The following is a 23905-nucleotide window of genomic DNA, read 5'->3' as shown; positions in this document are numbered from 1 at the left end:
ACATCGCATGGACAGTAAAACGCAACTAGAAGTGCATGCATACAGGTTGTACAACGGTTGAGCGAGTGCGGGTGGGTGGAGGTTGAACGGGACTTAGGCCTTGAGGGGGTAGAGGTCGAGGAGGCGCTCAATCTTGCCGAGGCCGACGTTGAGGTTGTCTCGTGCGACGGAGAAAGTGATGCGGAACCAGCCCGCCTCAGAGTTATGGTACGCCGTGCCGGGCGCGACGTAGACGCCGCCGTCCAAGAGGCGCTGGAACACGCGCTTCTCCTCCATGGCATCGCGGAAGCCGAGGCGGCCCCCGATATCCACCCACACAAAGTTGCCGGCATTCGACGGGGCGACATGCACGCCGCGCGCCTCGAACCAGGCACGGACGTACGCGGCGGCCTCGGCGAGCCGCGCGCGGTTGAGCGCGACGAACTCGGCCAGGCGCGCCTCGTCGGTGAGCAGCGCGCTCCAAATCACGTCGGCGGGCGACGAGATCTTCATGAGCATCGACGTGCCCGCCATCGCGCGCAGGAGGAGCGGGTTGGCCTGGCTCACGAGCGCGCCGACGCGCAGCCCGTTCGCGCAGAAATCCTTGCTCATGCCATATACGACGTGCAGGCGTGCGCGGTCGAACGTGAAGGTTTTTCCGGCACCCTCGCCTGCGACCTCGCCCTCGCCTTCGCCCTGGCCCAGGACTTGGTCCTCGTCCCCGCCGATGCCGCCGCCGACGCCGACGCCGACTCCGCCTCCGCCTCCGCCGAGCTCCCGCTCGACGTCGAGGCTCAGCATAGACGTAAACCCCGCACCGCCGTATACGCTCATAGCGTAGATCTCGTCGCTGACGAGGTGGAGATCCCGCTCCTCGCAGAAACGGGCGTACGCGAGCAACGTGTCGCGGGGGTACGTCCGCCCGAGGGGATTGTGGGGGTTACACACGATGACGGCGCGCACGGTGACGCCCTGCGCGGCGAGCGCGTCGGCCTTGGCGGCGAAATACGAGAGGCTGGACGGCGCGAACGCCTCGTCCGCCGGCAAGTCGACGGGGACGAGGGAGACGCGCGCGCGCCCGATCAGGTCCCGGTCAAAGCCGGTGTAGTATGGCGCGGCGAGGAGCACGGCCTCGCCCTCGTCCATGAGCGTGTGGAAGAGCTGGTCGAGCACGGCGGAGCACCCGACGCCCGTAATCAGCTGGTCGGGGAGCACGGGGTGTGCGGGGTCAAAGTAGCTTGCGTGAGCGGACTCGAAGGGGGCTCACTCGTTCAAAAAGCCGGCGAGCGCGCGGTTGATCCGCCGGCTGCCCCACAGCCCGTCGCCGTACGAGAGGTCGGACGCGAGAAAGTTGTGCTGGAACGCATGGGTAAAGTACTCGAGACACTCTTTCTCGAGGAGGAAGTTCTCGGCGACGCCGAGCGACACGATGCCGCGCGGGTTGTGTTTGCAGTTGTATTCTGCGTGAGCAGCGCAATAGGAAGCACTCACGGTCCTTGAACAGACAGGAGAAGCGCTCGATGAGCGGCCCGGCGTCCGGGCCGCCCGTCGCGCGCGCGCTCAGCTTCGGGCCCAGGTAGATGCGCCGCTGCTCCTCCCTGCTCCCGAGGGGGGTGGAGGGCGCCGGCTGCGGCTTGGGCGGGAAGCGGGGACCCGCGGCATTGCACAGCGCGAGATGCGAGAAGCAGCCGATGAGCGTCGCGCAGCCCACTGGCTCGTCCGGGAGGCGCGGGACGCCGCTGGCCGGCTGCAGCGAGTAGCGCTTGGCGAGGGTGGAGGTGGAGGACGACGATGAGGCCGAGGTCGCTGAGGACGCTGAGGACGCTGTGGACGCTGCGTCCGCCGCGTCCGCCGCGCGCGCGCGCGCCTTGGTGGGCGTGGGTGCGGAGATGGGGATGGAGGCAATGGGCGACATGGTGCGTGGGGAACGCTGCTCGCTGCTCAGCACAGTCTATATACATGCGCTCGACATACTTGCTCCACATGCGCGCTTCACGGGCTAGGCGCCGGCGCGTGACGCGGGACAGCGCATGCTGTTGAGTGGCGATTCGGAATGGGACGAGCGAGTTGAGAGTTGCGGGGAATGACGGACCATGGAACGCCAATCTCGGCCCTGAGGTCTGAGGGCCGGTCAAGGTCCGAGGAGGCTGGGCTGGTATCGCTCCAAGCCCATCGCCCATCGCCGACCCGTGCTCCGTGTCCGACGCTCGGCACCGCGCGGGTACTCATTCGGACTCGCTTCGTTGGGCTTGCTGGAGCTTGGAAATGTGCACCGGGCGAGAGGAGGGGATCGTGGGATCGATCACAGCTGCAGGGGGTTGCCACGACAAGGGGCCAGGGAACGGCATGTGTCTTTGAAACGTTGAAACATAACACAAAGTCGCGCAACGTGCCACAGTGACTTGGCGCAAAGATATCACATGCACATCCTCAGCTGGCAGATGCTCCCGAGCCGCCAGCCCACAGAGAGATGCTGGCAGTGCAGTATATGTGCCGTGTCGGAGTCACGCTGTAACTGGGGATTACTCCAGGAAATGACGCTGTCCTCACGGCACAACGCGTTTCATCGCCTTCGTCCTGCAAGCCCTTCGACACCATCGACATATCCGGCAGGCGGTCTCCACTTGAGTTAGAGCCAGCTTGGCGGACGGATTCCTGCGGATTACTCCCGCATTCCCGTCACAACCTGCCATGCCTCCATGCACACCCAATTCCTTCGTCTCCGGGTGCCCGTGTCGTGAAAGGCAGTCGCGTACACGCCTCTTTTGCGTCCATAGAGTACATATCCGCCCCGCGTCGCCCAGGTATTATCGAACAAAGCCGTTCGTTTAGCTCAGTGGGAGAGCGTTCGCTTCACACGCGAAAGGTCGTGAGTTCGAAACTCACAACGAATACGTGTTCGCTTTTGGCTGTCGGCGCATCCGAGCAGCCTGGTGCTCACGAGAGCGCGTTGGGGGTGGCCACAGACGGCGCTACGAACGTGTTTTCAGCACTGCCATTCCAGCGTCAGTGAGTCTGGGTCGGAGAGAGTCGCCGGCGAGCACTATAATATACCGAAAGCTACAACATGCGAGTTGGTCACAACTTCTGCCCCGGCTCACGTCTCGCCTGCGCCCAAGATGGATCGTACATTGGCGGCACGGTCACCTGATGCCGCACAGCTCTCCCGTCGCGCTCCTGCACAAATTCAGGCGACACGGACCGCGGCGCCGAGCCAGAGGGTGATGGCGTGAACATGCCTTTCGTCTGCTCGATGAGCGATGCGGGTCCGGAGCTTGGCCCGGCAGATGGTGAGGGCGCAGAGGATGGATCAGTCTGGCCCGGACTGCTGTTAGCTTTGTCTGTTGAAAGCTCACAGGGCCAAAGGCAAGCCCCGTACCCCTTGGGGTGGGCTAGAGCGGCGTCGCCGCCGGCGTGGAACGGGCTGATGACACGCGCTTGGAGGTCGTGCAGCTGCTCAGTTGAGGCGCTGGCGACGGCGCCGCAGGACCGGATGCTCGTGTAATGTCTATCTTTAATGGTGACAATGCGCTGCCGGCCGTACGGGCGCCCCCGGCATGCTCCTCCCCAGTTTTGAGCAGGTTTGAACAAGGCGACAACAAACGCAGGGCAGGCTTAAGTAGAGGGCGTGTGGAATGGAGTGTGGAATACATGTAAATGACGTGCTGCAAAATGGTCATGTATCCCGAGATATTCTGCCACATCCCCACGGCTGCCACTGGTCGCCACTGCTACGGGGCAAGTCATCGGCGACACCTAGATGACCTGGTCGCCGCACTACTGCATGAGCTCGTCAATCGTGATGCTCATAAGCGGAGAGAAGAGCCCGCTCGATCCTCGCCGATCCTCACTCCCGTGTGGCCATATCACGTCGGCGCTTCTTCATCACATCATATCACCTAGTCATCGCACGCTTCCCGCACCTCCATCAAAACACAATGCAGTCATATATACTCTACCACATTCTCCGCAAAACGGCCCCCAGCCCCTTGGCTTCGCCCGACACCAGTACCGCGATCGTGTCAGAATACGCCAGCGGATCCGATATAGCGGCGGACACCTCTCCCGATCCAGGCGAGTCCGTGCAGAACCCTGCCTCCTTTGCCTCGCCCTCCCGCCCCGAGTCCGAGTCCGCGCCACTGCCCCATTCACGGCCTTCAGAGCCCCTGCCACCTCAGCCGACCTCGGACGCCGACGTGCTCGCCTCGCTCTCGATCGCACCCACCCTCTCGGACACCGCCACCCGCATGCAAACGGCGCTAGGACACGAGGGGGAGGCCGCGGCCGCCGCATCCGCAACCTCGGAGCGAGCCGAGCACCGGAACGACGACTCAAACCCTCTCGCCGCGACCGGCGAAGCAAGCCGCCCGTCTCCGCACAGCGCGACCATCGCCGACCTCACCGCCGCCATGAAGGACGTGCAAGCGCACATCGACGCGCAGACCCGCGCCGCCGCATCCCAAGCGGCGTCTATTGCCGCGCTGGCCGAGACGGCGCGCGCCATGCGTACCTCACACGCCACTCTTGCCGAGGTACAGGCGATGCGGCAGACGCTGGCCGCACTCGGGGTGACGCGGCTCCACACGTCGGCGGAGGCGCAGGGCGCCATCGAGCTCCCTCTTGAGAACTCGGTGGGTGGGGCTGTGCGGCATTTGCGTGCGGCGGCTGCGGCGCTCGAGGGCGCGGCGGTGCGCGAAGTTCACGCGCGAGAAGGCGAACTGGCCGCGGCGCGGGCGGAGTGGGAGAGCGAGAAAGAGAGGATGGGTGGTGAGATGCAGCGGATGAACGATCGGTGTGCACAGGCGGAAGGCCGTGCGCGCGCGCTCACGCGGGAGAGGGAGGAGATGGTGGTCAAGTACCACGCGGAGCGGAGGCGGCTGGGCGACGAGGTGTTCGCGGCGAAGGAGGCGTTGTATGCCGTGACGGGGATGATGTGCTCCACGTGCGCTAGGCGGTTTGAGGCGAAGCGCACACAGAGGTGGAAGAGATGAATGGCCAGGATGCGCGTGCGCTGCAGTACTCTGTGGCGTGCCGTGAGAGATCCTAAGTTGTTGACAGCCGCCACTTCTAAAACCCCACCTTGCCCCACCTACCCGCTACGAAACTCGATATTCATATGCACGGATATGGATCATGTGGTCTAAATATACAACGTCTAAACATTCTACGGGGGCTCAGTGCGGTGTAATGCAAATGTGGGGTGCGATTAGGGATTGGTGGTATGTGTAGTGTTACGAGGCGCTCAGAGAGTAGGCACGGCTGAGGGAGCGCCCTCGGGCTCGCGCGGAACGATCCAGCCCTCCTTCCGGCAGCGCGCGCAGCGGATCCACTCACGCCCGCTGGCGTCAGGCTCGGTGGAGTGCCCCGCACTGCGCGCCGCAGTCTCGAGGCACGCGCGGTGCCAACGGTGTGGGCAGGCGAGGAGGACAAACTCGTGCCCCGTGTGGGGTTCGGTGCCGGGCTCGCGGGGGGGAAAGGGCGGCTGGCTCTCGGCATAGATGGCAAGCATCTCCTTGTCGGCCCCGTCCGCATCGTCCTCGGGCTCGTCGTCCACGTCCATCGACTCCGCGTCGGGCACCGGCGGCGCGATGAGGCACTCGACCGCGTCACAGCGCCACCCAAGGCCCTTCTCACGCTGGGCCGTCCAGCTCTCCAGGCTCTGAGGTATGAAGTCAGGCTGCGCGGGTGGCTGGTTCTCCGGCTGCGCCTCTGGCTCCTCGGGAGGCGCCCCACCAGGAGGTGGGTGGATAATGAAGAAATCGAAGGGAATGTGGAAAGCGCCTGCCCCAGGGGTGTTGGCGTCTGCGCCATTGTCGCCGTTGCGGGGCATCGTGTTGGTGGCTTGACTAGCGTTCGCGGGGTTAGATGGGGCGGCGCCAGCAGGTGGCGAGCCGGGAGGCCCACCGCCCGGAGTAGAAGAGGCGGTGGCCGGAGAAGAGCCAGTGGCGGAGGCGCTAGCCGGTGCCGAGTCGGCAGCGGAGGTCGCGTCCGGAGCACCTCCCGCGGCAGGTGCAGTCTGGCGAGTGCGGTTCCCACCGAGCAAGAACGTAGCTGGGTTGAACGGCGCGCCTCCACTGAGGGGGTTCAATCCAAAGAGCCCAGGAGCCCAAGGTAGAGGGCCGCCGCGCGCAGGTGCTGGCGTGGCGACGGGTGCTTGAGCCGCAGCTGGGGGTGCACCAGAGGTTGCCTCGCTGCCCTCACCTTGAGTAGGAGATGCCGTGCCCACCGGCCCGTGCGCCTGCGCCTCCTGCCGCTCGTCGGCGTCCCCACCGCCGCCGATATGGGTGTGGCGCTCGGGCATAGGCTGGTCAAGGCCGCCGTGCGGCTGCGCTTGGCCGGGCTGCTCGGCAGGGGTGTTTCCGGGCGCAGGCGCCGCTCCACCGCCGAGATCGGCAGCAGGACCTGTTTCAGCGGCAGTGTCAGGGTGCCCAGCTTCTTCTCCCTCGCGGGGCGCCTCGCCATCACGAACGAGAATCGGTGCCCCGATAGGGAGGCCTAGGCTGCGGGCAAAGTCGATTGCCACGTCGAGGGGGTTCAACGGTACCTCAAGGCGGTGTCCCCCGTCGGCGCGCTCGTTCTGGGGTGTGCCTGGCTGAGTGGGCGCATTGCTGCCTGGGCGGCTGCGGCGACCCTCGGCAGCAGCTGGGGCAGCGGGGCGCGCGTACGGGTGGGCAGCACGGCCCGCTGGTGTCCCGCGACCAGAGCCCGTCGTAGCGGGACGCAGCGGCGCGCGTCTAGCTGGCTCATGGAGGGTGCGGAGGGGGTCGAGATCGAGACGGCAGGTGGGGCTGAAGTTAGCAGAGCATCTTCTGAGATCCAAAAGTACTCACCAGGTGTGGTGATGATTCGTGAACCATGGCTTCAGGCAAGTCTCATGGAAGAGGTGATTGCAGGGCAGCGCCTTGACGGTCTCACCGAGGTCGATGCCTTCGAGGCAAATGCCACACTGCCACCCTGAAGCGTCACCGTCATCACGCCTTCCTTCCGCGGCCACCACTTTGTCGACGCGTTTGAGAAGGGCACGGCCCACAGTTGGCAGCGAGTTGAGTAGCTCTGCTGCCTTGGCGGGGTCAGGAGGCGGGGGACCCGGCCGGAAGGGGAATGCGAAGGGGAAAGGGAAGGGGAACGGCGGGGCGGCGGCAGCATCGGCCGCACCGTCACCGCGGCGCATCGTGCCGTCGGGTCCGACGATGAAGAAGATGGAGCGTGTGCCATCGCGCTCCTGGTTCGCCGGCTGAGGATTGGGGCCAGGCGGGGGGACTGCAGGGTCTGGGTTGCCGTTCGCGCTCGGACTGGGAGCATTCTGGGCATTCTGGGTCTCGGGAGCAGGAGATCCGTCACCAGCCTCGGGGTTCGCGTTGTTCGGTGTCCCGTCAGCAGCAGGGGTGGGATTGGGTCCCGGGGCCGCGCCCTCTTCGTCGTTGCCGAAGACCTCGAGGGTCCAAGTCAGACCGACCTGGGGGCCATCGGCGCCGGCTGGCTGGCCGGTGAAAGGAATGAAGAAGGAGATGGACGACAGCGGGCGCTGAGCACGCCGGCGATTAGGAGAAGATGGCGAGCCCGACTGTCCCTGCTGCGCGGGACCAGCGGTGGGGGTGGGCGCAGGGGCTGCTGGTGGCGATGTGCTGCGATCGGCTGTGGAAGGAAGGGAGGGGCTGGCTGCAGCTGGGTTGGTGGTGGCGGCGGGGTGACCGACGTTGGAGCTGGCGGAGGTGACGCTGGAGCTCTCACCGACGTGGGGCGCGTCCGGCGCGCTCCCTGCTACGACTGGGGTGTCAGATGCCCGAATGGGGCCGTCACGATCATCTGGTGGTGGTCGTGGAGAGGACATGGTGGAGTGTGTGAATGCAAGACGGACGAGATGGACGAGATGGACGAGATGGGGGTTGGAGACAAGGATTAAGAGCATGCTCGAGATGGTGATGACATTTGGCTCCGCCTGCGCGCACCACCTGTCTGACTCAGCCCTCTGCTACACCCTCATCTACGTCTCCGTCGGCCTCTGCATCATTCCGGGAAGCCGGGGCCGTGAGTGAGACGCAGCACGCAGCACGTAGATGTAGATGCATCGCACACCCTGGAGGAGAGCAAGTTGCATGGGCCGCGCTGGTTATTTGCCGAGAGAGACAACGTCGCGCGCCACTCGCCACCCAACTGCTTCTTGCTGTAGTCGTCCTCCGTGTCCTCCAGAAAGATTGCCCCAGCATGCCCATGGCGCCCCGTCACGCGCGCTCCACTGCTGCGAACGCACCAGAAGGAATGCTGTGCTCCGAGGAGAAGCACAGCGAGCAATTGTCGCGATGAGGCGTCTGGAGTGCGCCGGAACTTTATGGAAAATCGGCTTCAGCCGCCACCCAGTCCGATCTCCGCAGTCGCACGACGCCGGAACGCCAGTGTCCTGGGCATCGCCGGCGGCCGGCGGCCCTTCGGTTCGAGAATGCGTAGATGCGGAGGGCAGAGAGTTTGCGTAGGAGCCGGCACCTGGCTCTGGCTGGCTGCATGAAGAGGCGTTGTCAACGTCTATCACGTTTTATCTGAGATCAGGTTCTTTGACCTCTGAACTCCATCACAAGTTAGGCACAACCCCGCGCCATCTGTCGCCAGCTCGCCAGTCCGTGACCGAGCTAGAGTCCAAGTACGTAGACGCTCCCACCGTAGGCCGCACCTGTCACATCAGAGAGCACCGAAGGGGCGAAATTACACACTCCTCATTACACAGCCGCCAGATTGATCCGATCCTCCTCGTCCTCCTCTGACCCCCCCTGCTCTTTCCACTGCCAGGCAACGATCCACACGTGCATACTCGCGGAGGGGTGATGCCATACATAATGCGGCTATCGTACAATCGCTGCGCCTGTCTGGCGGGGCGGTTTTGAGGGAAGGACAGCATAGCTAACAACGAGTCGAGTCGCTTAGAAGCCGGCGGGGACGCCGGCAGGCTGGCCGGCGGGCGCACCGCCCATGAGCTTGGGTTAGCGGGTGCGCGAGAGGGCGAGATAGGACATAGGGGGGAGGGGGGAGGTATGAAAGATGGGATGGAGAGAAGATAGGAGTGGGGGGAGGTGCTGTGGTAGGGTGAAGAATGCGTTGGGCATCGCGTCAACTGAAGCAGCCGCGCACACCAATTCCGGCATGGAGCAAGTGGCCCACAGGGCCACAGATGAGGATGTGTTCCCAGCCTAGGCTGAAGTGTGAAGCTGGGTCGATGCCCAAACTTCCTATCGGTGACACCCCGTCGGAGTGGAGAAGACATCACTCCGACCACCCCGTCCACCTTCCATCTCCTATCGCCATCCATCCATCCACCGTCCTGCACTCCACTCTGTAAACTCACCTGCTGCTGTCCGGCGCTCTGCATCTGCATCTCGCGCTCCTGCTGGGTGATGCGCGCCTCGTCCTCGATAGCAAGCGCAAGCGGCAAGCCGACAAGCAGCGCCGACGTCGTGACCCACCACGCGAGCTGGCCCGTCCCGCTCGTCGCCCACTTGGCCCACCCGACGACGCGGTCGGCGCTCTTGGCGACGGCGGTGCGCGTCTCGGGCGGCACCATGTCCTTGAGGGCGGCGATGCGCTCGGCGAGCGTCTCGTTCGGGTCGAACTCGTCCGACGCGACGCTCTCGTCGTCGCTGAACTCGGACTCGGTCTCGTAGTCCGACTCGCGCTCGATGATATCCTCCTTGACTTCTTCGACGAGAACCATGGTAGTGGGTTATTGGGTGGAAGGCATGGACGGCGGCGGGGGATATGGAAAAGGATAGGGTCGGGTATGTGGGGGGCGGGATAAGGAAAGTTTCCGTCCATCCTCCAGAATTGAGCCACTGGCGAGTGTCAACAACACCCAGCAACACTATGGTTCTCAAAGGCATCTTGAAGAACAGCGAAGCGGGGCCGAGCAAGCCCAAGGCCGGCGCCAAGGCGAGCGTGCGCACGCGCGTCGCCAAGCCGGCCGCGCAGCCGTCCAAGCCGTCCAAGTCCAAGCCGACTACGAAGGGCAAGGTACGAGTCGAGGCGCCCGCGCCCGCGCCCGAGTCCGACGACAACGACTTTGGCGACGAGCTAGACACGGACGAGGAGATCGAGCGCGCCAACGCGCCCGGAGAGAAGAAGGCGCCAAGTAAGCCCTGCGCAAACGTCGCTGACGGACAGAGAAGAAGCGCGTGACGACAGCCTCCGACTTTGGCGCGGCGCTCACGGGCCTGATCGCGGAATCGGCGCGGCCGAAGAAACGCAAGGCGGAGGCGGAGACGGAGCACGCGGCGCGCAAGAAGGCGCCCGCCCCCATCCTCGCCCTCTCGGCTAAGCCGCTGCCGCCCAGCATGGCGGAGGAGCGGCTGGAGCGGCGCGCGGCGCGCGCGCTCAAGGCCGAGCGTGAGGCGCGGCTCGACCGCGCGCGTGTGCGTAATGTACTCGAGGGATGGGTGCCGGCGGACGGGGCGGGGGTTGGGAGCCAGGAGTTTGAGCGCGGGCTCAGGAAGACGGCGCAGCGTGGTGGTGAGTCTCGAGAGGACGGAGGACGGAGGATAGAGGAAGGAGGAAGGAGGAGGAAGGCTGACTTCAGTGATCAAGCTGTTCAATGCGATTCTCGTCGCCTCGAAAAACGCCGAGGCGCAGGCGACAACGCTCGCGCAAAAGGCGGGCGTCAAGCCCGAGGCGCCGAAGAACAAGAGGGAGAAGGACAATATTCTCGGCCGTGGCGGACAGGAGACGCTTACCAAGGAGGGCTTCCTCGACCTTGTGCGGCGTGGAGGGCAGTAGGGCGGCAGTGGTGCCAGGAAAGAAGCACAACGAGGCGTGGAGTTAGAGGAGGGGCAAGAGACCAGCGCCGAGGATGCGGTTGCACGAGTGGCGAGTGAGGACAGAGCACATTTAGACAGGGCCAGACTATGCATATGTATATCCTAGGATAGTCTCAGCGGCGGTGATCGTGGTCTCGGTCACGGTCTCTCCTGTCGTAGTCGCGGTCGCGATCCCTCCGGTCGCGGTCATCGCGGCGGTCTCGGTCATCACGATAGCGGTCACGATCGCGGTCACGACGGTCGTCGTGATCCCGCCGGTCATCGCGATCTCTGCGACTCCGGTCATCTCGGCGGTCGCGATCGCGGCGGTCGTCGCGGTCGTCGGCGCGGGCTCGGCGGTCACGGTCGTCGCGCCCTCGCCTGTCATCACGCACACGATCGCGTCGGGGACTCGTACTGCGCGGGCGCGTGGGCTCCACCACCACATCGTAGCCCTTGGAGCCATACCCCGAGTCACGGGTACGCTCAAAGTCGCCCCGTCCCCCAAACCCACCCCGTCCTCCCCGCCCGCCCCTTCCTCCTCGCCCTCCCCTCCCGCCATCAGGCGCCATACCTGGCCGATACACGCCCTTCATCTTGGCCACGCTCTGGCTAAAGTCGACCCAGATGCGGCGGTCGTCGACCAGCACATTCTGCATCTTGAAGTAGGCTTGTTCCGCGCTGTCCTGCTGGTCGTACTCGATGAACGCGTACTGCAGGCTGTCGCCCGTCTTCTTGTCGCGCACAATCTCGCAGCTCAGGATCTTGCCGAAGCGCGAGAAGATGAGCTCCAGGTCCTCGTCTTGCGTCACGGGGTTGAGCTTGCACACGAACAAGATGTTCTCGGGCGGACGCACGGCCGCGAAGGGCAGATCGCCGATCATCTCGAGCGTCAATGCCGAGGAGGAGGCGGCTGTTGCGCGCGCGCGCTCGGCCGCGGCTTCTTCGTCTAGCTGCGCGAAAGCGTCCTCGTCGTCCGCTATGCGCACCATGCCGTCAGGAGGACGGAGGGGTGAGTCGGGTATAGGGATCATGTTGGGCGGATCTTCGAACGGGTCTTCTGGTCGTAAGCCTCCTCCGGCGCTCGTTAATGGACTCACCAAGAATCTCAACGTGGCGGATGCGGATATCTTGGAGCGGGCGACCTTCCTTGTCCAGATACGCGTCGTTGATCTTGTCGAGCGTTTCGAGCCCCTCCACCACATGGCCAAACACGGCGTGCTTGCCGTCAAGGTAGTCAATGTTGTCTCCGAGCGTGATGAAGAACTGCGACCCGCATCCTGGCGGGTCGGTTGGCGCGACAGCCATCGACACGGTGCCCTTGCTCTTATGCTTGAGCTTGGTTGTGATCTCGGGGGCAAAGTAGCGGGCGGGCTGGGGGCCGACTGGATTCTTTGAGAAGAGGAAAGCGTCAACACACTCGCCACCGGTCCCTGTCGCTGTGGGGTCGCCGGTCTGCGCGATGAAGTCTTTGGAGACGTTGAAGAAGGCGTTGAGGTTGTAGTACTTGAGCTTGCAGAGTTTGAGAAAGTTGTCGCATGTGCGCGGGCAGCGGTCTACCTCGAGGTCGATGACGATCTCGCCAAGAGATGTCTCTAGGAGGACCGACATGGCGAGACGGATGATCGGAAGGAGGGAGGGAGGGGGCAGAGACTGGAAGCTGGAAGGGTGAGGGAGGAGGAGGCCCGGGGGCCGTTCAAATGTTGACGAGTTGAGTTGGGCGGCAAATGACGGACCTGTGGTTGCGTCAGTGCCACGCGCCGGCCTCGTCGGCGTCGGAGTTAGCCACGTGACTGGGTGATGGGCCAGTAGCGATGGTGCATCGTGGGAAAGTTATCCACGTGTGTGTTGTCACGTGTGGCGCTTGGCTGTTAAACATGGTAAAAGCGGGTTCAGGGGGAAACCCACAGGTCGAGGGGTTAGGAAAAGTCCCGGGCCGGTTTCAAGCTTGCAAGCTTGATCATTTTGAATTGCATCATGTTCCCGGCAGGCCCGGCAGTGTCGCGCATTGAATTGAATCACAATCCCGTGCTCATGTCGACGCAGCCGAAGAGGCCTAGCGTTGCGGGGGGACAAGGGTAAGTATAGGGAAGAAGAGATTAACGGTTTGCGGGTCACGCAAGTTTTTAAGGCGGGAGACGCCACGCCGAGTGACCTGGTACTCCTGTACTGTACAGTGCTGGAGTGAGCCAAATGGGATTGAATAGGATCGACGACGGCGTGATGGGAGAAAGCCGGAGAGAGACATGCGAAGAGGAACAGAGGAACGGATAAGAGCGGAGGCCCAGCCCCAGAAGCCCAGAACAACTGGGATCACTGGGATCACTCTGCGCTTGACGACGGGACGGAGGACGTGGACGATGCGGGCCTGCGGGACTGCTATGCTCCTGCGTTAACCTTACTGCTTGCCCCGCTCCCATGCTCCCAGCTGCCAGCTGCCAGGCTCATCCTCAAACCTCATCCATGCATCCATCAAATGTCACACTCCTCGCACGCTCCTCGCACACTACTCGCACAGGTCGAGCATGCGTGCAGGTCGTGAGGCGCCACTTTTGTCAGGAAATGCACATGATTGCGCTGATGGCGTCTGCCGTCGGTACACGGGCTCGACGCCTCTCCGGGTCGTCGACACACTCACCCGAATTCCCGGTCTCTGCTATTCTGCTGCACTAACCCTCCCTGCATGGTCTGTGCGTCAGCTGCTCAGCGACACTCTGTATATCTTCCACCATCATCAACCACTTCTTTGTCACTCCCTCGTCCTCTCTCCATCCCTCTCAACCTCTTCACAACAACCTGCATCGCTGTCACAGCTCGTCCTCAAGCTGCCCACAATGAAATTCCTTGGACTCCTCGGTGAGCCCCCACCCTTCCGCACGCCTCTGACCCCAGCCCTCACGCTGGCCGCTGCTGCCCCCATCGCGCCTGCACCTGCACCTGTGCTCGCGCCCGCCCCCGCCGCCGACGGCATCTTCTACCACCCCCTCCCCGCGTGGACGCCCGGCCACCCCGAGCTCAACCCCAAACCCGCGTACCGGCACCAGATCGAGGTGGACGGGCGCGTCTTCGCCGTCTCCCGGCCCACCTGGCTCGCGAGCTACCTCTCTTCGCTGCTCCCGCAGGCGTCTGACCCCGAATCACGCGTCCTCGCCGCCCAGCTCCCACCAGACAGCGGGTACTCCTTCCACCGCACGTTCATGTCGGACATGCGCCACGCCGCCGCGCGCGGGTACGACGCCCTCGGGGACCGCAGGACGTATGCCGCCGTCATGCTCGTCGTTGCCGTGCTCAACTTTTCGAGCATCCTTCTCGTCCTCATGTTCTTCCGTGGACGAGACCGCGAGTGCGACTACGAGGAGGGAGCTGCCCCAGAAGGCAAGATCAAGCTCGAGCAGTAGATCCGCAGTGGAGGGTGAGGAGTAGACATGTCTGCGACGCTATAGTAGCTGTATCACGAGTGTAATGGACCTTTACGAACTGAGTGGCGCTGTCGTGGCTAACGATCTAAAGAGCAAGGGCTCACAAGGCGGTGACGGAGTCGATGGCTGAGGCATGGAACTGGCAGGGGGCCGCGACGAAACTGACGTCGACTAAGATCGCAGGGTCAAGGTCGTCACAAGAGCCATGCGAGCGCGCTCGACTGCGCCTCTGCGGACTGGCTCGACTCGGCCGTCTCATGCGCGTGTCAAGGACAGAATCAGATGTCATGCGCGCAGCTGACCACCGGGGATGCTGGCGACAGCATCAGGAGAGCTCAAGAGAGCCTGCACCTGTCAACTCACAGTCCATGCTCACCTGCCGACCCCGCGTCCACAATGGGAGGCCGAAGGAGTTGCGAGCGGGCGGGACGCGGAGAGATCCGAGGGGTAGCGCGTTGCGCTCTCGTTCCCGGGGCTAGAAGGCGCTCTGGGCTCTACACTCCTCGGACCGCCAGCCGCCAGCCGCCAGCCGTCACGCGTTGGCCAACGCAAGCAACGCAATGTCCCAATGCACTCTGGTCGACGCTGGCGCGCCAAACGAGCACGACCGTGGGAAGGTTGACGGTGGTGACGTCGGTGGAGGTGGAGGTAGATTGTTGGCGTCGTCTCGCCGCTGTCTACCCATTACCGTCTACACCATACCCACCGACACCACAACAATGTCGCGTCGCGAGCGACGGCACATCCCCTACCTCTCCTTCCACAAGACCATCATCCGCGAAATATGCCGGCCGCAGAAGGACGACTTGCTCATCATTGCCAAGGGGCTGGGCCTGCGGCGCGTGAGTCACCCTTACCTACCCTCCTAATGCCAGATTGTGACGGCGCTCCTCAAGACATACGACAGGAAAGAGGACCTCGTGATTGTGGTGAGGAGATCCGTGGCCACGCTGAGCCAGATCAACGCGCGGCCCGAGGACGAGGCGGGCATCGGCGACGAGCTGAGCATCATGGGCGTGCGCGAGCCCGGCTTGCGCATCCTCACCTACGAGATGGGCGTCAAAGAACGGTGAGAGCGCACGCAGCAGGGTTGACAGCAGCGAGGACATGTACCGCAAAGGCGGGTTGTTTAGCGTCACCTCCAAGATCCTGGTTACGGACTTCTTGAGTCAGTCGCGACAACGGAAGGGCGACGGAGTCTGACGGCAGAGGGCACGGTGCCGGTCGAGCTTATCACAGGGCTTGTGGTTTTGCACGCCGAGACGTGAGCGGAGGTGCGAGCGAGCTAACGCCAGGGTAAAGCACGGTAGCCTTGAAGAGTTCGCAGTGCGGCTGTACCGCCGCAAGAACCAGACTGGATTTTGCAAGGCGTTCTCCGACGAGCCCGAGCTGTTCGCCCACGGCCTCTCGCCGATGAAGGACATGCTCGTCAACCTCAACATGACCAACGTCATGGTCTGGCCTCGGTGAGTGTCACCACTTCCCGCTGACGGCAGATACAACGAGGCGGTCAAGGAAGCGCTCAAGACACGGCAGGCAGAAGTCGTCGAAATGTACCAGCCGATGACGGATCACATGCGCGAGTGCCAAGACGCCATCACAGAATGCATGGAGGCCATGCTCGTCGAGCTGAAACGCGACCACTCGCTCAACCTCGACCTCGAGGATTTGACGGTGCGCAACGCCCAGTTCAAGAACTTTGACACGATCGTCTTCATGCGCCTGCGGCCGGTGTGGCACAAGGTCGGCATGAAGACCAAGATCCACGTGCAAGCGCTGGCCGAGCTGCGAGATCTGCAGACGTGAGTTGCAGCATACTGTTTCAAAGCTAACCTCAGGTGGTTGTTGGAGTACGACTCGGCGACGTTTGCAGCGTATATCAACACGTTGCAACGGCAACACTTTCTCGCTCAGAAAAAGACTACGGGGCCAGGGCAGTATCTGCACGACTGGTTCAACGCCAGCGCCGCAGCTCAGCTTGTGCAGGCTTCCCAACTGCGAGTTTCGAGGCCAAAAGTGACCATGGTCGGCACCACGCCTTCCCCGCTTCTCGATGGCCAGTGGCGTCCACCAGACGCTGGCGTGACCAACGGGCAAGAGACGCGCGACGAGTTCGAGGAGGACATGGAAGCGGTGCGCGAGCTTGAGCAACGCCGCGACCTCCCAATGGGAGGGCATCCGACGACAGAGGAAGACGGAGACGAGGTGATGTACGAGCTCGCGACACAGGTCGAGACGATCCCGCAGAACGCGGCGGGCCGCTCGGCCGCAGACGACGACGAGGACGACCTCCGCGAAGCGGATCCGAGCTGCCCGCCCGTGTTCCGGCCAATCGTGTTGAGCGTGAACGCCGACCTCGAGTCGCGCGTACAAAGCCGCTTGCGGAAGGGACACGAAGCGGTGCTGGAAGAACAGCCGAAGTGGGCGCTGCTCGCCCGAGTCTTGAAGGAGATCGAGGATACGATTGCACGCGTTTCAGACTCACACGCCGGTGCGTGATGCCGTTTGCCGCGCTGACCCCAGACCAACCTGGCACCAACACGGTGCTGGTGATGTGCTCGTCGGACCGCACGTGCCTCCAGCTCCGGCAGTACCTCACCACCATGGAGGCGACGGATCCGCCCTTTTCGGCTGGCGCGGGGAAGAAGATGATGCAGACGCTCTTCCTCAGCAACTGGCAGCACGAGAAGAACGGGCAGCGCCTCGTGAATCCGGCGCGGTACACCAACGGTGCCGGGGCGGACCAGGTGTCGACATCTAAAGGGATGGAGCAGCGCATGGGCGAGGCCAAGCGGCGAGGCGCGCCATCCTTCAAGCGGCGTCGGATGCGTGCTGGTGCGCCGGCACGGGGCAGTCGTGAGCCAAGCATCAAGGAGTCTACGATGCGCGAGCTGTCCGCGTTCGAAGGCGGCGACGTGGACATGGAGGAGCAGCAGATGCAGTGGGCGATCGGGCAGTGAGTCCGCGTCTTCCGCTGCGAGCGGGTAGGGTGTGCTGACGGATAGGAGCTTGCGGCAGGAGGACGACGAGATGGTAGAGGTGCAGCCATCAGACGTTTTGCGATCTCGCCCAGCCGCGCCACCGCCTGCTGCCGCGTCGGCGTCGACTAGCTTGTTAGCTAGCGCTGGTGTGCTGGAAGAAGAGGACCTCGAGCCTCGGTGGCGCGACTGGCTCGATCAACAAGGCCTTCTGGAGGACTGGGACGCAGAGTACGGTCTCTTGGCGCCTGAGGACAGCATCATAATCCGCCCTTATGGGGGCGAGGACGACGACATTTTGCTGCAGGAACTCCGGCCGCGCTTTGTCGTCATGTACGAGCCGAACCTGCCTTTCATCCGGCGTCTCGAGGTCTACAAGAACTGCAACCCCGGCCTGGCGCTGCGCGTATACCAGATGACCTACACCAACTCGTTCGAGGAGGATCGATACCTTGCGACGATGCAGCGCGAGGCGGATGCGTTCAAGAAGCTCATCGAGGATCGCGGGGTACGTTGGCGTCGAGTAACGCTGATTGCAGGGTATGGTGATCCCCATCTTCAATAACAACCCGCGCGCGCCGATGCGGGACAACGTCGCGCGCTCCAGGACGACATACTCTACGCGTAACGCGGGTGGAGGAGAGGATGCGCACGAATCTAGAGTGAGTAGTAAACATGGGTCCGAGCTGACGCCAGATCATTGTCGATATCCGCGAGCTGGGTGCGCTTCTGCCGTCGCTGATCGACGCTGCAGGGATCGTAGTCGTGCCCGCCACTCTCACTGTGGGCGACTACATTCTGTCACCCAAGATGTGCGTGGAGCGCAAGGCGCTTCCAGACCTGGAGCAGAGTTTGGCAAATGGGCGACTGCATACGCAGTGCGAAGCAATGAGCGCGCACTACGAGATCTGCATCCTGCTGATCGAGTTTGAGGAGGGCAAGTTTGGGATGCGCGTAAGTCTTTTTTCCCGCGCGATAGTGCCTTGGGGATACGTGGACGCGTGAGGCTGATAAACACAGACCAAGGAAGATGCGCGGCGCGAGTCTGCCGGACGGGGAACGACAGAAGACGACGGGTGGCAGGACACGTTCTACCTGCAATCGAAACTCGTTTTGCTGGCATTACACTTTCCGCGGCTGCGGATCGTGTGGTCGTCGTCTCCGCACGAGTCTGTCAAGATTCTCTCTGACCTCAAGCTGAACCACGACGAGCCGGACGAGGAGACGGCGATTATGAAGGGGTCGACTGCGGACGATGCCGACGCGCTGGCGCCGCACGTGGAGAATGCGGCGGCGGTGGAGATGCTGCGGGCGATCCCTGGGGTGTCTGGGCACAATGTGCGGCACGTGATGGCGGGCGTGAAGACGGTGCGCGAGTTTGTCGAGTTGAGCGAGGACGCGTTGAAGCGGATTCTGGGGGATGAGAATGGGGCCAAGGCGTATCGGTTTGTGCACCGGGATGGGCGGGGGCGGGGGCGGGGGCGGTGAGAGGTGTGAGTGGAGAGGTTAGAGAGCAGAGCGAGGCGTATCAAGCTACGACGGGATGGGAGGATGAACAAGATGTGCATAAGAACATTTGATTGCGATTTGAAGAGGGTTGTATTGAAATTGGGGGGAGTCGGCTACTCCCGGTCTAGTATGGACTGTGATTGGCCAAGGACAGACCACATGACCCACGAGAGTCTCGAGGGGAGATTGGAATACAAGTGGGGAACCGCGGGGCAAGGCCAAGGGACCCTTAAAGAGCCCCCTCGTAGCTCGTCAGCGGCTGCTGCGATCAGAGAGCATACGACGACAGAGTGCTTGACTACTATCCTAATGGGACTAATTGGACTATTGTATTGGATTTGAGTGGGCTATCATCCTCCCCGCCCTCGCTCGCTTACATCCCTCCCTCCTCCTCTTCTCTCTCTCTCTCTCTCTCATCGTCGCTTCTCCCATCCTCCTCGCTGCATCAAACAGCATCCTCATCACTGTCTTACTCCTACTCTCTCGCTGTCTCTCCCTCTCTACTCCCCCCTCCTCCCTCCCTCCCCCCCCCCCCGGCCCCCCCCCCCCACACACACACACCCCATCCCGCCTGGGCGCGCAATCGCCGTGACCTCACACGACACCACTCACACCCACCCCCACACTTACACGAGTCACTCTCCATCCTCCAACATCCTCATTCTCCTGTATCTCCCCTCCCCTCCCCTCCCCCATCCACAACATCATTCACTCCCCGTTCTATACTGCCTTACAGCTCCCCACCCACTCATCAAACCCAGTAGTAGCTAGCCCCCCCCCCCTCGACCCGACCAGTGACATAGGCTTGCCCTCCCTCACTGTCGCCCAACATCACCGTCCGCACATCGCCTCGGCGCTCAACCGCCCTCGCCCGTCGACGCTCATCCTCCCCCTCTCGCCTACCAGCCGTCCCGCCCCTCCCACGGCCGGGCATGTCGCTCGTCATGCCCCTCCCCCCAGCCGCGGCCCGGTACGCTGTCTCTCGCTCCTCAACTCCAGGCGTGAGCCGCGGCGCCTCCCCCGCTCGCGATTGTCCCACCCCGCCCATATCCGCTCGCATCCACTCGCGACCCGGCACTCCGCCCCCGGGCCTCAACATGGGCGGCACCACCGCCGGAGGCTTGCCTATAAGCAAGGACCACCACCCCATCTCCGCCCCGCCCACCCCCGTCAACACGACCCATCTCGTTCCCATCCCCCTCCCAAACGTCGCCCCAGGCATGCCCGGCCTCAGTGCCCTTGGCATGGAGCGCTGCCGCTCCTCCGAGGCCGTGCTTACCCACTCCCACTCACACGTCCGTGCACCAGACAGGGCTTCGGGAACCACCAGCGCAGACGCCACTCCCCGCAAACCCCACCCCCTGGGCGCAATCCCCCCCGCCAATGCCGCTACCACCTCCGTCGTAGAGCTTCCCGCATCGGCCGAGGTATCCCCCCTAGGCTCCCCCGACATGGGTAACGGCCTCAACGTCGTTGATGATCTCGTCCCGGCTCCAAAGCTCCAAGATGACCATCTTCATCCCCCGCTGGCCCATCCTCACCCGCAGCACCTGCATCATCCCGAGCATGACGATGGCGACGCTCACGAGCACGCACAAACACTCGCACGCGCCCTCGAGAACGAACACGGACTCGTCGCGCACAAGCACGCACACGAGCACGAGCACGAGCACGAGCATGAGCTCAAACATGAGGAACACGACGACCGCATGGACATTGACGAGGTCGAGGTACCCGTCCCCGAGCTGGGTGCGCCAACGAGCGACGACTCTGGCGTCTGGGGTATGCCCAAGTGGGGCCTCGAAGACGAGCGGCCCGAGGTGCGCCCCGGTGTCCGTCTCGTCGGCATGGAGGAGCTCCCTGCACTGATCGAGCGCCACTCACTGCTCGACACCCCGAGCCAGGTCGTCTTTCCCTGGCTCCACGGCATTGCCGACGATGGGATGAAGGGGCGCGAGATGGGCGCCTTCTTTGGCTACGCCCCGCCCTTTGAACCCCCTCCCTACCGCGGCCTCACTGTCGTGCTGGCACCGCCTCACCCCCTCGATAAGCAACAGCGGCTTGCGACGTCGCCTGTTATCGCGACGTCCCCCTTGGCCCCGTCTCATGAGCTCGTGGGCGGCGCACGTCCGCCCTCCCCGAACCATCTCGACCTGCCCCCGCCGCGTGAGAGTGGCTCCAACTCTTCCGGCTCATACTCGTCGACCGGAAGCACGGCCATCACGTCGCCCACGACAACCGCCGAGTCACTCGACCCATCGACACCGCCGTCCACCACTCACAAGCTCCACGCCACCGTCGGCGTGCACGAGGTTTCGTCAGAGTCCGAGGGCGAGCTGCTCGATGTCCAGATGCACCCGTGCGCTGACAAGCGTGTCGGCGTAGCCAGCCCCCACTCGGAGAATGCTGCGCCGCCCGAGATCGTCCCGGACGACGATTCGGACAGTGACAGCGATGAATCCTACATCTCGGACGACGACCCGGGACCCAACTGTATCCTCATGAACGCTGTCCATGCGCAGGACGTGTTCGAGCTCCCGCAGTACCCGCCGCCGGGCCGCCGGCCGAGCTTTGGTCGGGCTGCGCTCAACGCCGACGGGCGGCCATGGGGTCGCTTCCGCGCGCCCCGTCTCCCCAACCAGATCAACCTCCGCAACCTGAACATTCAGCAGATCAAGTACGCGACGATTTCCGATATCATCGTGTACACGCGCAACGGCGTGGGCCCCGGCGTTCTCGAGGTCGCCGAGGCGATGGCGGTCGCGCAGGACGAGCTGTACCGCCAGCGTGTTGAGGAGTTTTACCGCCACGTCCACGGCCGTGGTGATGGGGAGGGCCTGAACCGGCCCGTCAAGTATGGCGTGTGGGTTCTCGTAGAGCCGTTCTCCAAGGTCGAAAAGTTCTGCCCCGACCTCGTCAACATTGACTGCATGGGCAACCAGACGGCCAACTCGCGCCTCGTCGACTTGTTCGAGCGCGAGGCGTACGAGAGCCGTGCCATGACCCGTGCTTCCGAAGTCGTGGAGGGCTTCTGGGTGGGCAACGACACGGACGTGCCTGGCGGCGCGGACGATGGTGCGGGCGCCAGAGTCCCGTTCGACCTGTGCGTCAAGGCGTCCGAGTGCTCGGACATGCCAACGAGCGCGGCGATCGCCGTCGCATACCGCCAGCTCTTGGCGCTCGACCGCTTCCGGGGGCAACAGGACGAGCTGCAGAGTTCGTGGACGGCGTCACCCGCCACCATGGCGCTGCGCAACCTCCTTTCGCCCACTGGGCCTGCCACGCCCCAAGTCGCGGATACGATGCCGGTCCCTCGCCCGCGCGTAAATGCGTTCGGCACCTCGCCGGATGAGTCGCACATCTACGCGCAGCAACACGCCTCCGAGAACCACTACGTCGCCATCGAGTGCGCGGGCTCATGTAGAACCATCACGGGCCAAATGCGCAACCTCGCCACGATGACCGAAAAGGTGATTGAGCTCGTGACTTTCCTCCGCAAAATCATCGAGGGGCGCGACAAGACAGGCATCAAGCGCCGAGTCCTCATCCACTGCCAGGACGGGTACACCGAGTCGAGCATCCTCGTGCTCTCGTACATCATGGCCTCGCTCGGCGTCTCGCTCCCCGAAGCATACCTGCACCTGCAGCTGGTGGCGAAGCGCTCCTTCTTCCTCTACCCGACGGACAAGCCGCTGCTGCACCGCATCGAAGCGCGGCTGGCGCAAGAGCGGCGCGAGCGCGCGCTCAAGTGCGTGCGCGCGAGCAACGGCTCCGCGTCCCCCGCCTCGCCTGCGCCGAGCTCCCCCGCCCGCTGGAAGCCGTGGGGCTTTATGCGCAGCCCGCCTGATACGCGAGACACGCGGCAAGACAGGCCCGATGCGCGGCAAGACGCCGCGCGCCGCGTCCTCGTCGACGAGGGGCAGGGCGGGAGCCAGGCCGCCCTCGACTGCCGCGTCTGGTTCGAAGACAAGCGCTTCGACGGCTTCCCGTCACGCATCCTCCCGTTCCTTTACCTCGGTAACCTTGAGCACGCGGGCAACGCCGCCATGCTCAAGGCGCTAAATATTACGCACGTCGTGTCGGTCGGCGAGAGCCTGCTCGACGTCGCGATCGATCATGACCCGCTGCATGGGTATGTCGGCAGCAACACGCTCGCGGCCGAGGCGAGAGCGGGGCGGATTCAAGTGTGAGTTGGCTACCCCCTTACTACTCCCCTCACCTATCCCATTCCCCACCCTAATCGCTTCTCCTCCCACCTCCTCCAAGGCCCCCCCCCCCCCCCACCCCCCCCCCCTCTGACACCAGCCTCGACCTCGCCGACGTGCGCGACGACGGCAACGACCCCCTGCGCCCCGTCATCGCGCGTGCATGCGAGTGGATGGAGGGCGCCCGCGCCGCCGGCGGCAGCGTGCTCGTGCACTGCCGAGTCGGCGTGTCGCGCAGCGCGAGCATTGTCGTGAGTCACGCATCGGGCGCCCCCGCTCACGCAGATGGCCTACCTGATGAAATACCGCCGCATGGGTCTCATGGACGCGTATCTCATGACACGCGCGCGGCGCTTGAATGGTGAGTGGGCGGTCAGCGAGCAGGCGCGCTAGCGCCGCGAGCGTAGGCGAACGCCTGCAAGCACGGGGAACGCGATGCGCACAACTAACCCCAGTCCTCATCCAGCCAAACCTCCGCTTCTTCCACGAGCTGTTCGGGTGGGAGGTCGAGCTCGCGCGCGCCGAGGCCGAGGAGCGCGCGGCGCGTAAGCGCGAAGCGATTGAAGCTGGCGTGCGCGACCCCTCGGCACTCGCGCTTCTCGATCGCGAGCCCCCACCGCGCAAGATTCTGTACACGTGGCCAACGTTTTGTCGCGATGTGGTGAGTGTTCCCCTGCGCGCCAGCGCCAAACCGAGAAACTCTGCTTTTGCCCTTGCCTGCCCGAGGAGCCCGAGTAGCTCACACCAGCACTGCTTGAACCGCCGGTTCCTGTGCAACTAGCCGCGCACCGATGCCTCCCGATTGTTGTCAAGAAAACCCAGGCAGCCTGCATGCTGTTGTACACCTGCTGCCCGTTCGTCGTGTCGTTGCATGAATACCATTGTCGAGAGGGGGGGGGGGGTGGACATTGGCACACGCAGCACAATTTGTTACACCCTCGTAGCCTACGCCCGCCCGCGGTCGTATCACAGATCACATGGGCCAGCCAACTTGTGCTTGCGCCTGCTTGATGTTGGAGCGCCTACCACCACAAGCTTCT

General features: G+C 63.8%; 9 protein-coding genes across 9 annotated transcripts; 5 read left to right on the top strand and 4 right to left on the bottom strand.

Moving 5' to 3' along the window:
• Positions 1-93: 93 nt before the first annotated feature.
• On the bottom strand, positions 94-1894 carry COLE_02575 (uncharacterized protein; the record flags this gene model as incomplete). The annotated part of the gene is made up of 3 exons (XM_018426122.2): positions 94-1216; positions 1247-1439; positions 1471-1894. The coding sequence occupies 3 exons, from the start codon at positions 1892-1894 to the stop codon at positions 94-96; spliced, it is 1740 nt and encodes a 579-aa protein (XP_018274976.1).
• Positions 1895-3917: 2023 nt separating this feature from the next.
• Positions 3918-4970, top strand: COLE_02574 (uncharacterized protein; the record flags this gene model as incomplete). The annotated part of the gene is made up of 1 exon (XM_018424656.2): positions 3918-4970. One exon carries the CDS (start codon positions 3918-3920, stop codon positions 4968-4970), a length of 1053 nt encoding a protein of 350 aa, XP_018274975.1.
• Positions 4971-5221: 251 nt separating this feature from the next.
• Positions 5222-7810, bottom strand: COLE_02573 (uncharacterized protein; the record flags this gene model as incomplete). Its single annotated transcript, XM_018424655.2, has 2 exons — positions 5222-6767; positions 6810-7810. 2 exons carry the CDS (start codon positions 7808-7810, stop codon positions 5222-5224), a joined length of 2547 nt encoding a protein of 848 aa, XP_018274974.1.
• A 1081-nt stretch (positions 7811-8891) lies between these two features.
• Positions 8892-9679, bottom strand: COLE_02572 (uncharacterized protein; the record flags this gene model as incomplete). Its single annotated transcript, XM_018424654.2, has 2 exons — positions 8892-8945; positions 9314-9679. 2 exons carry the CDS (start codon positions 9677-9679, stop codon positions 8892-8894), a joined length of 420 nt encoding a protein of 139 aa, XP_018274973.1.
• Positions 9680-9828: 149 nt separating this feature from the next.
• COLE_02571 (uncharacterized protein) lies at positions 9829-10734 on the top strand (the record flags this gene model as incomplete). The annotated part of the gene is made up of 3 exons (XM_018427072.2): positions 9829-10093; positions 10126-10470; positions 10538-10734. 3 exons carry the CDS (start codon positions 9829-9831, stop codon positions 10732-10734), a joined length of 807 nt encoding a protein of 268 aa, XP_018274972.1.
• Positions 10735-10888: 154 nt separating this feature from the next.
• COLE_02570 (uncharacterized protein) lies at positions 10889-12365 on the bottom strand (the record flags this gene model as incomplete). The annotated part of the gene is made up of 2 exons (XM_018421047.2): positions 10889-11814; positions 11855-12365. 2 exons carry the CDS (start codon positions 12363-12365, stop codon positions 10889-10891), a joined length of 1437 nt encoding a protein of 478 aa, XP_018274971.1.
• A 1223-nt stretch (positions 12366-13588) lies between these two features.
• On the top strand, positions 13589-14152 carry COLE_02569 (uncharacterized protein; the record flags this gene model as incomplete). The annotated part of the gene is made up of 2 exons (XM_018424653.2): positions 13589-13610; positions 13647-14152. 2 exons carry the CDS (start codon positions 13589-13591, stop codon positions 14150-14152), a joined length of 528 nt encoding a protein of 175 aa, XP_018274970.1.
• A 740-nt stretch (positions 14153-14892) lies between these two features.
• Positions 14893-18639, top strand: COLE_02568 (uncharacterized protein; the record flags this gene model as incomplete). The annotated part of the gene is made up of 13 exons (XM_018421608.2): positions 14893-15015; positions 15049-15102; positions 15133-15242; positions 15274-15341; positions 15383-15437; positions 15469-15639; positions 15670-15975; positions 16012-16664; positions 16697-17088; positions 17192-17659; positions 17691-17813; positions 17848-18105; positions 18172-18639. 13 exons carry the CDS (start codon positions 14893-14895, stop codon positions 18637-18639), a joined length of 3249 nt encoding a protein of 1082 aa, XP_018274969.1.
• A 1730-nt stretch (positions 18640-20369) lies between these two features.
• COLE_02567 (uncharacterized protein) lies at positions 20370-23646 on the top strand (the record flags this gene model as incomplete). The annotated part of the gene is made up of 5 exons (XM_018420443.1): positions 20370-22846; positions 22966-23116; positions 23151-23226; positions 23321-23526; positions 23614-23646. 5 exons carry the CDS (start codon positions 20370-20372, stop codon positions 23644-23646), a joined length of 2943 nt encoding a protein of 980 aa, XP_018277558.1.
• Positions 23647-23905: the final 259 nt, after the last annotated feature.

This window comes from Cutaneotrichosporon oleaginosum, assembly GCF_008065305.1.
Source record: "Cutaneotrichosporon oleaginosum strain ATCC 20508 chromosome Unknown ATCC20508_contig02, whole genome shotgun sequence".
NCBI lineage: Eukaryota > Fungi > Basidiomycota > Tremellomycetes > Trichosporonales > Trichosporonaceae > Cutaneotrichosporon > Cutaneotrichosporon oleaginosum.
This window is presented reverse-complemented; position numbering and strand designations above follow the sequence as displayed.